The 11,042-nt window shown below is 48.3% G+C and overlaps 1 protein-coding gene across 1 annotated transcript; it reads right to left on the bottom strand.

The window, feature by feature from the left end:
• Positions 1-6,905: 6,905 nt before the first annotated feature.
• Positions 6,906-10,778, bottom strand: NPBWR1 (neuropeptides B and W receptor 1). Its single transcript, XM_027128111.1, has one exon. It carries the CDS (start codon positions 10,663-10,665, stop codon positions 9,673-9,675), a length of 993 nt encoding a protein of 330 aa, XP_026983912.1. The 5' UTR covers positions 10,666-10,778; the 3' UTR covers positions 6,906-9,672.
• Between the last annotated feature and the right edge of the window lie 264 nt (positions 10,779-11,042).

Below are 11,042 nucleotides of genomic sequence, written 5' to 3' on the forward strand. Positions count from 1 at the left end.
TTTTTAATTTGGGGGGTTGAACTTTGTAATTTTTGATTTACTGTATCAGACATAGTTCCATAGTCCTAAGAAAATTTTCTGTTCTGAAAGAAACCTGGTGAAATTTCTTATATAAAAGATCCAATGGACTTGAAAAATTCTTTATTTTTTTTCTTACAAAAATTATCTCAGTGCTCCCTCTGGTGGCTTTTCTCAAAAATAGACTTTCATCTACTCTGAATTTAAATTGTTTTCAGGACTCAAACTTTCAAAGAAAATTTACCAGAACTCTAAACGATTGGTATGAAAATGGGTATGAATGATAAAAGATGCAGTGAAGCTCCCCGAACCCTAACTGCCTGGATTTAAAGCTACTCAGTCATTTATCCCTCCATTCAAAAACCTTCATTGAGTACCTGCTGTTAAAGATAAACTGAGGCATATTAAAAAATGTAAGAGTTTATCTGAGAAAAATCCACTAGCATCAGGCAGCACCAAACCAGGAGTGGTTAGGACCCTCCCACCCACAGAAAAGACACGGAAACAAAGCAAGGAAGTTACTTGTTTGGTTGTGTAAGAGGCTACCTTATCGGGAAAGGTGAGCTGTGATTGTCTTTAGGGTTTGATTTCAAAACCTTGAGGCATTTACAGGCTTAGGTTTGGGTTTGCTCCCTTTAGGATGCTAAGGTACCAGAGCCATCCCAGTCTCATGGCCTCGTTTGTTTAATTTAACCCCATTATGTGACAGATTCCATTTTACGTGTATCACAGATTCAGGTAACTGGGCAGCACAAGCCTGCCCTCAGGGTGCTCTCATTCCAGTGGGGATGGCAGACAACAGTCAGGGAAATAAAGAAATAAAATACCTAGAAACTGTAACAGAAACAAACAGGGAGTCGAAATAGAGAACAGCAGTAAGTAGTAGGGCAAGATCTTCTGAGGGGACAAAGTCTGAGGACGAGGAGGAATTGGCCAGGTGAGAGCTGGCTGACATCGCTGGCGAGCAAAGATCAGGTGCAAAGGCACCGCACGGAGAAGGGCTGTGGGGTGAGGGCAGCGCTGCAGGGCTGGGGGGTGAGGGCAGCGCTGCAGGGCTGGGTGAGCAGAGTGGAACCATGCGGTCCCCCAGAACACAGCAAGGAATCTGGATTTCATCCGAACTGTGATGAAAATCTACTTAAGAGGCATATTCAGGGCAGCGAATGGAACAATTTACCTTTTCATAGAATCAGTCTTGCTGCTACGTGGATGGAAAGTGAATCAGAGAGAAGTCAGAGTGAAGGCAGGACATTGGTTACAGGGTGTTTCAGGAAAGGGTAGTGGCTTGTGCTAGGGTGACTTCAGGGAGGAGGGAGAGAGAGCGGGAGGGAGAGAGGAAGAGGGAAAAAGAGAGGGAGAGAGACAGGGGGCAAGTGCAGAGCCCTGAGTCCTTATTCAAGATCTACTTTAAAGGCAGAACCAAAGCTGATAAACTGGACACAGATGCAGGAAAAGGGAAGGAAACTGAGAACAAACCTCCAGAAGGGGCGAGGTGTTGATTGGGGGGGCGGGGCAGAGTTTTGGGTGAAGCACAAATGTTCTCCTGGGGCTTGTTCCCATAAGGCTGCTCTGAGACATCTGAGTACAGTCGGTGGGGAGCAGTTAGACAAACAAGTCTGAAGATCAGAGGAAATGTTTCCTGGACAGGAAATCTGATCATTGTCTCCTGTAGACAGCGTATATATGGGTCTTGTTTTTGTATCCATTCAGCGAGCCTGTGTCTTTTGATTGGAACATTTAGTCCATTCACATTTAAGGTAATTATCGATATGTATGTTTCTATGACCATTTTCTGAATTGTTATGGGTTTGTTTTTGTAAGTCCTTTTCTTCTCTTGTGTTTCCCACTTAGAGAAGTTCCTTCAGCATTTGTTGTAGAGCTGGTTTGGTGGTGCTGAATTCTCTTAGCTTTTGCTTGTCTGTAAAGCTTTTGATTTCTCCATCGAATCTGAATGAGATCCTTGCTGGCTAGAGTAATGTTGGTTGTAGGTTCTTCCCTTTCATCACTTTAAGTATATCATGCCACTCCCTTCTGGCTTGTAGAGTTTCTGCTGTGAAATCAGCTGTTAACCTTATGGGAGTTCCCTTGTATGTTATTTGTCGTTTTTCCCTTGTTGCTTTCAATAATTTTTCCTTGTCTTTAATCTGTCAGTTTGATTACTACGTGTCTCGGCATGCTTCTCCTTGGGTTTATCCTGCCTGGGACTCTCTGTGCTTCCTGGACTTGGGTGGCTATTTCCTTTCCCATGGTAGGGAAGTTTTCTACTATAATCTCTTCAAATATTTTCTTGGGTCCTTTCTTGGTTTTTCTCTGTTAACCAGAAGTTAGTCAAATGTCTGATTAAATTACAGTTAAACATGCCACAGTGATGCTGTGTACAGTATGTGTGTATGCATACATGTATATATGTTAGAGTGCACAGTATATGTGTATGCACACATGTATGTATATGTTATAGTGTACATTATGTGTGAATGCAATATGTGTGTATATGTTATAGTACACGGTATGTATGTATGCATACATGTATATATGTGTGTGTTGGAGTGCACAGTATGTGTGTATGCATACATGTATGTATAAGTTACAGTGCACAGTATCACACAGCACTTAATGTCAGGTTGTCCTGTCATTAGTCATGCTAAATTTGATTCCTTGATAATACCACCAGATTCCTCCTTTATACATGTATATCTTCTATCCTTGAAATTAGCAAGTAATCTTTGGAGCGATATTTTGGCATCACACAAATATCCTTGTTCCCAATAAATCTTCCACCTGATAATTTTGTTATCTATTGATAAACCTTGCTTGAGTCAATTATTACAAAGTGGTTCATATTCTAACCGTAAAATGTGATTTTTTTCTAATTCTGTCCTTTCTTCTGCATTTATTAGCTGTTGTTCTCTGCACAGAAGAGTTTATGGCAGCTCTTTTCTTCATCATTGCAGAATGATTGAGTGCCATAAACACTGTAAGTAGAAGGTGAATGTAGCGAATTCAGGAATGAAGGGAACAGCCTTTGAGAAGGTGGAAGGAAGGGATCGGCAGCAATGGGACACGCTCCTTCACGTGACGGGACGGAGGAGGGAAGGTGTGGGGCTTAGAGGCTTGGATGTGAGGTCAGAAAATAAGTCCACTCCTAGCCACACCCTAAGGAAATGATAAAAGAAGATAAAACATACACGAACATGAAAATACCATATAGTAATAAAAAATTATTTAAAATAAGAATAGTAGGGCTTCCCTGGTGGCGCAGTGGTTGAGAGTCCGCCTGCCAATGCAGGGGACGCGGGTTCATGTCCCGGTCCAGGAAGATCCCACATGTTGCGGAGCGGATGTGCCCGTGAGCCATGGCTGCTGAGCCTGCGCGTCCGCAGCCTGTGCTCCGCAATGGGAGAGGCCACAACAGTGAGAGGCCCGCGTACCGCAAAAAAAAAAAAAAAGAAAAAGAGTAGTAAAGGAACAGCAATAGAGGAATGGCAAAGACTATTATATTTTCACTCTCTATAGAATATTGTCATTAAAAATTATAATTAGGAGACCTATAGGAAGATAGGAACCCAGCAAGTAAAAAAAAAAAAAAAAAATCAATATTTTTTGCTTGAAGTTTTCTGATTTAAAAAAAAAAACTAGTACAGCTGCCACTGCAAAGCCTGATGTTCTGCATAAATCATCCTTAAGGGGACAGGCAAGTCCTCTCTTTACAAATGCTTTAAACAAGTAGGTTTATTTTATCAATGTGGCTCCTCCCACTGAGAAAAACAAATAAAATTCATAAACTATTACTCATAAAGAGAATGTTTATTTTGAAGAATGTTATATTTCAATATACTAATGGCAGGGGGGGAAAAAAGCACTTTGAAGTATGCCAGCAGGCCAAATAAATAATTCTTATATGACTTTTTTTAAAAGCTCTACTGTCAAGAGATGTCTCTGCCCTGGGAAGCTGAAATAATCAATACTTTGATATTTTAAAACTATTATTAGTTACTCAAATGATTCTAGTTTACTATTGTAAAATACAACTTAAACAATGATCCGCCAAGAAAAAGTGAAAGCTTCTGAGTGAGGTCAATTAAAAGCAGGCCCAGATCAGTTATTTATGTAATGACAGGTGAGCAAACAAAATCTTGTCTGGTGTGTCAGCTTTCACCTCAATAAGGTCACATATCCCAGTGATATAGGACGACAAGCATTTGTTCTCCATGGGGACATGTCAGCTGAGGGGCGTGCTGTTGCCAGGAGCCCCTCAGGGAACCTAGTTTCATGGGTCTCAAAGGCAGCCTGGCAGTATCTGAATAATCCTGCCACGTCAGCTGTGCTGGGCACGTGGGTGGTGCTGACTTACACAGAGATTCAGTTCTGCTTCAAGTGGGTTATGCTTTCTCGACAGGCTGCACGTAGGTATCCCCAGATACCAGAATGCTTGTTGTCAGAGAAACTAGGATTTTCGATTGCTTTTCATTCCAGACGTCCTATGACATTTGGATGACATATCTACTTTTATACACTAAGCTTCTTCCAAGGAACTGATTTCTGACTGAGTTCCTCTCGAGAAGTAGGTTTACTAAAATTTCATCAACCTGTTATACACACACACACACACACACGTGTGTGTGTGTATACATACCCATAGGACACATATGTCTACACACACAGAGTGCAGTTTAAGGCGATGGCTTCATACGTATTCTTGTGATTTTCTCTTAAGCCCCTGTTACGACAGTAGGGGAGTAATTTTTAAATGCACAAAGAGAGCTGGATCAAGGGCGGCAGAGACGAGACGTCAGCAGGTTGGAAAGGGCAGGTTCCAGGCAGCAGACGGGAGAAGTGCTAACGGGGGCGACGCGGGCTCCATCCCAGCTGATCTGCCTCCAAAGCCCCCGAGAGGCCCCAAGCCCCTGGGAGCCGGGGCAGCTGCAGGGTCCCACACAGGGGCTGGAAGCGTACAAGGAGAGCTGGGGTGCCACATCTGACCCCCGCAGCTGGGTGACTCCCCTCTCCCACCCCATGGGGGGCAGAAGTTCTTGCTCTGGAGAAACTGGACCCAGGTGTGTGCTGCACACAGGGAAACAGGCAGAAGTCAGGAACCAAGTGTGGGAACAAAAAATAGGGAGATGGAGTAAAGTCTGAAAAGAGAATGAGGGAAGAGACCCTTTGAACACAACTAGCGTCCAGAAGCGCCAACAGCGCCCCTCCCCCCAAATCTCATAATCATCATGTCTAAGAGCAACGAATTAAACCACTGAGGTGTAAACCTGGCAACCTCTGTCCCTGCCAGGAGAGATTTCCCAAAAGAGAAATCCTGTTCTGGCGGGTGGGAGACATGCAGCTCATCCACGCTGACGTTTCTCAGAGATGCCATGTTCACTTTCCCTCCCTTTCCCCATCTTTTTTTTTCATTTAATTGATGTGATATGATGTCTTTGTGTAACCTTGTGAGATACGGTACAAATAAATGTACCTTGCCCTAATTTTAAGGACAGTATCATCCATTGCAAAACTCTGTTCTGTATAAATAGAAGTGCTGATAGCATTCTGTTCTACTTAAACGGCGCACCTGGGCCGCAGGTCCTTATGCACAAAGCATGCAGGTTACAACGTACCTGGTGCATTTGCAGTTGAACTCTACGTGCAGCCAGCCCTGGCCAAGGAAATGTTATTCTCATATAAACTTTAACAACACCATACACTTCAAAGACTCTGAGTTAGGATTCAAGTTTTATTATTAAAACTTGTCTTCCCTTTTACCACATGATGGAGTACTAGTAGGTATATCTTGCTTGATCCATGTTTTCTATGGTCTAACAATTTCAAATTATACATTGCAACCAATTTCATCTCTGCTGGAATGGGATGAGACAATGCCTAGAATAGGAACCAGATGGGCTCTGATTGGTCTTGATTGGTCTTTGTGGTCCTCGCCAAAACGACCCACTTCCTGTACCTCACTTTGTATATAAAATGGGAACCAAAGTACCAGACCCGAAGCCATCCTAGTACAAGAGCATTAAGGGGAGCGTTCTTCGATGTCTTCCTTAGGTGGATAAGCAGAGGTCACGGCCATCTAGGAGGAACATTGTTTGCTCTTGTTTTCCCAGCATGCTGCTGAGGAAGGGAGAGCTTTCTGGAAGTCGAGGGTCTTTTTGGTGAGACTCTCTACCTTGCACACGTCTGTGCCACATCTGTGCATTCTGTTAGCTGAAATAGTAATGTGTGTGCCGGCAACTTAAGCAATTTCTCTTCCCTTCTCACTCTCCACACAAGCTGCTCAAATTTTCAAGAAATGAATACGATGAAAAGCTTATTATCCTTTCTCCGCCCAGCGCATGTACTAGGGTTCTTGTGCTAATCAGCAGTTTGACATCATTTCCACAATCAACCAAAATAAGGGGGGGGATTTCATTCTTAACCTTATCCTATCAAGTACTTCTATTTATGCATTGCTTACCCATTAGATAAGTTTTCCCTGAAGGCAGTATTTTTAAAATTAATGATGCATTGGGACTTCTCTGGTGGTGCAGTGGTTAAGAATTCACCTGCCAATGCAGAGGACACGGGTTCGAGCCCTGGTCCGGGAAGATCCCACATGCCGTGGAGCAATGAAGCCCGTGCGACACAACTACTGAGCCTGTGCTCTAGAGCCTGCGAGCCACAACTACTGAGCCCACGTGCCACAACTACTGAAGCCCGCGCACTTAGAGCAAGTGCTCTGTGACAAGAGAAGCCACCGCAATGAGAAGCCCATGCACCGCAACGAAGAGTAGCCCCCGCTTGCCACAACTAGAGAAAGCCCGTGCGCAGCAACGAAGACCCAACGCAGCCAAAAATAAATAAATAAAATGAATAAATTTATAATAAAATAAAAGTAATGATGCATAAATACTAAGGTGACTGAATTATGGATCCCATGTTCTCAGGAAATAGAATATTCACTCTTCATACAGACTGTTTCAGCTTTTATTTTAAACAGAGCTTCTGTGCAAGGGACTAGCAGGGTTTCTGCATTTCTCAAGAGAACGCCTAAGCACATACATTATATAACTGTACTAAGTTAAGTAAAACCAAATGGACATTTAAAAATATCAGAAGTGGTATAACCAAACAACACGGTTTACAGGAAGACTGCAAAAATCAAACACAGAGTTAAAAGCTTTGCAATGCAACGATGTAAGTAAATTCTACTTTGGCATGGCTGTCGGCATATTTATTCTACCTAGGACCCAAGTCCTAAAAAGGAAGTCTGAGACGTACAATCTGGGTTTCTACATGCTAATAAGAAGGCAACAACCTAGAAGTAATGATACAACATTCTATCCAATAATTTAGAAAGCCAGGAGGAAACTGAAGTACTGGGTCCCATTTAATCACACACGCACACTAGGATGCCAGTCCACGCCTTGCTGTGTGGACAGCGCAGCCATGTCAGTCCTGTGTTTTTCCAGCAGTCTTCTTGGTAGATTCCAAGACAGCCAGGCTGACCTGTGGGAGGGATGATGCCGTGGACAGGTGGATCACATGGCTCTCCCCCGATCTGTGTTCAGAAGATGTCAAAGCACAGCCACAGAGTTTACGAAGGCAGATGAGGTTTCAAATCCAGATTATCACACTCGTCTGTGTTTGCGGCAAATATCCACTTAACTCTCTGTCTGTTACCTTAGAGAATGTGGTAGTTACGCTAAGCTTACATTTTTTCTTTTGAAAATAAACGGAGGATTCACAAAATAATTTTGTGAGTCATAAAGAAAATCAATAGAACGTTTCCAAGAAATTGGAAGATACTAAAACGAATTCCAAGAGGCCTCTGAAGCCCACCAGCAGAGGACTGTGCAAATGCCATGATGTACATCATTCAAAATGCACTGGAGATGGAAAAGCATGTTTTGGAAATTTTACTATTATTTGTCACCCAAGGTGGGTTTCTAAATTTACATTTTCTAAACTGATAGCTATGAAGTATCGCATTGTTCCTAATTACTCTGAGAGCTAAGGAAGCAATTCTTATTCATGAAAATCAGCAAGGGAGTTAGCTTCTTCCTTGGGAAAAACCCAAGGGAGAGATTTCCTTTTCATTTATTTTGTTAGAAGTATTTTGAAGATAAGTAATTGAGAATGTGGTTAATGGCCATCAAACTAAGTAAACAAATTCTGCCAGCAACACTCATAATTTTTATCACATATAACACTGACCCTGGGAAACAAATACTTTTAGAAATTTTCATTCCTGTTTGGAATTCATCCCAAAGGGAAAAAAATATCTTTTAAAACACTCATTAATGACTGTAGTCTGGTTAAAGCTCTGCCCTCAGGTCTGAAGTGTAAACTGCAGATGGCTGGGCAAAGCCAATGTCAGTCCTCTCTCTTAATCCACTTTTGTCTCCCAGAAGTAGAGATAAAATATAGGGTGCTGTCTGGTCTCCCTGTGAGACCAGACATCTCCCAGTTGCCGTCTGGGACGAAGAAATAAAGTACAAATAATCCACAGTTCCCTGTGGAAAGGGAACCAGGAGAGGTTATCATGAGGGCGTCGGTCATTTCAGCTCCCTGGGTCCCCTGAGGCGAACAGCAAGAGGAATATGAGGAAGAGGGGAACGGAGGATGGATACGCATCTCCTCATCTCATTAACTCGCCCAAAACGTGAGATTAGGGCACACATAAAGTTCTCGGTCTTCAAAAGCAATTGCACACTAAGAATTGCAACGAACTGCTCCAAGCTGTACTAGGTCGACGGGGGCACAGGGGCGTTGGTGTGTGTGGAGGGGAGTGGAGCCCTCTGGAGAGAGAAGCGATGACAAGTAACCCAGCCACGGAAAGAGCGGTTTCGCAGGTGCGCTCACCTGCACATCCAGCGCTGTTTTTGGATGCTCGGCTCCCGCAGCTGGCTCCGCCAGGGGACGCCGCAACCCGGCCGGGGATCCGACTCCAGGCCCTTCCCGAGCCCGGCGGCCGGGTCCCCGCAGGGACAGCGTGGGTGGGAAAGCGGAAAGGCAAAGAAAGAAGAGGCTGGGACAGGAAGGGGGTTGTCACCATTCTTATCACTGCTGTGTAGGCATCACAGCCAATTTCCATCCCCCTGCATCCAAAGCCCCGGCCTCTGCTAGACGCGCGCACGCATAGACGCGCGCGTACACACACACACACACTCACACACACACACACTTAACACACTCACTCCTGACCCGCCACCCGAGCTGTCTTCCCCGTCAAAGGCCCGGGCGGCCTTAGCATCTCTCCCCTCGCACCTCCGCGGCGAGGGAGCGCCGAGGGCTCCACGAAGAGCCGGCCTGCGCACGGCTGGGGCGGGAGGCGGGGGGAACCGGAAGAGGGTCTCTGCAGTATTGCCCCCTTTTCTCCCCTTCCTCCCCTCCGTGTCAAGCTCGGGGGTCGCCTCGGCGCCCTTGGGCCTTAGGGAGAGGGAGAGGTCCGTGCGCTCTCCGCCGCCTCGGCCGGTCCCCATGTCCTGCGCGCCTCCGCACCACCTGGAGGGCTTGGCACACTGAAAGGGCGGGCGCAGCCAAAGCGCGTCCGAGTCCGCGGGGCCTGGGCAGGGGCCCGAGAACCTGCATCTCTAGAGAGCTGGTGGGCGGGGGCCGAAGCTGCGGCTCAGGGACCACCCTGAGCGCCGGGCCGCTGGCTCCCGGCGCGCCGGCTCAGGCGGCGGCGGCGCGACACGCCAGCAGCTGGCGGAGGCTCCTTCGGAAGCTGTCGTCCAGGAAGGCGTAGAGGAAGGGGTTGAGGCAGCTGTTGGCGTAGCTCAGGCTGGTGATGAAGTAGGAGACGGCGATGACCACCGGCGTCTGCGGGACGTCGGTGGTGAGCGCCACCACGGTGCTCAGGTGGTAGGGCGTCCAGCAAAGGAGGCACACGGCCAGGATCGCCACCACCAGCACGGTCACCCGCTTCTTGGCGCGCTCCAGGGCCCTGGCGTGGTTGTCGAGGCGTATGGCGCGCAGCCGGCACAGCAGCGTGGTGTAGAGGACGCAGATGGTGGACACGGGGATGGCGAAGCCGAGCACCAGCGTGTAGAGGCGGCTTGCGCGCCACCAGAAGGCCTCGGGCTGCGGGAAGACCAGCACGCACTGGCGCCGGCCCTGCTCGTCGTCCAGCCGGGCGAAGATGGCGAAGGGCAGCACGACCAGCGTCACGACTCCCCACACGGCCAGGCTCACGGCGCGCGCGGCGCCGTACGTGCGGCCGGCCACCCGGCGCGACTCGGCCGTGGCCAGCACCACCAGGTAGCGGTCGGCGCTCATGACCGTGAGGAAGTACAGGCTGGAGAAGGTGTTGTACTGGTCGATGGCCACGATGAGCTTGCACATGAGCTCCCCGAAGGGCCAGCGCCGAAGCAGGAAGTCGGCGATGTTGATGGGCAGCACGAGCGTGAAGAGCTCGTCGGCCACGGCCAGGTTGAGGATAAACAGGTTGGTGACGGTCTTCATGCGGGGCGCCCGCAGCAGCACGAACAGCACGGCCGAGTTGCCCGCCAACCCCACGGCGCAGATCACCGCGTACACGACGGGCACGGCCACGGCCAGAGGCGGCGGCAGCGGCGGCAGCGGGCCGGACGCGTTGGGGCAGCCGAGCGCGGGCGCGGGGCACGACGTGTTGGCGTGCTCCGGGCCCCAGGACGACGCGTTGTGCATCCTGGCCGGGGCCAGGGCCTCGGTCCCCTCGGCCGCCTCCCTGCGGGGCTCCGCGGTCCCGGGGACCCGACCCGCGCCAGGGCGCTCGCGGCCGCGCTCCGAGCCCGTCTCCGGCCTTCCCGGGGCGGCGCGCTCCCGCCGGCCTCTCAGCGCACGGGCGCCGCGGACGCCGGAGCCGCAGAGCGGAGCGGAGAACGCCGGCTAGGCTCGTCGACGACGGGCAGCACCGAAGGGCGGTTCCGAGGCGAGGGGGCGGCTCGCCGCCCAACCTGCCCCCACGTGATCGCTCTCTGCCACCTGTTTTTTGTTTTGTTTTGCTTTGTCTTTTCCCGAGGTGGTAGATTCTTTTATTAATCTTCCATGGGAATCAACCTCCA

Source organism: Aethalodelphis obliquidens, unplaced genomic scaffold (assembly GCF_003676395.1).
Source record: "Aethalodelphis obliquidens isolate GAN/ISIS:26980383/991018 unplaced genomic scaffold, ASM367639v1 scaffold33, whole genome shotgun sequence".
Lineage (NCBI taxonomy): Eukaryota > Metazoa > Chordata > Mammalia > Artiodactyla > Delphinidae > Aethalodelphis > Aethalodelphis obliquidens.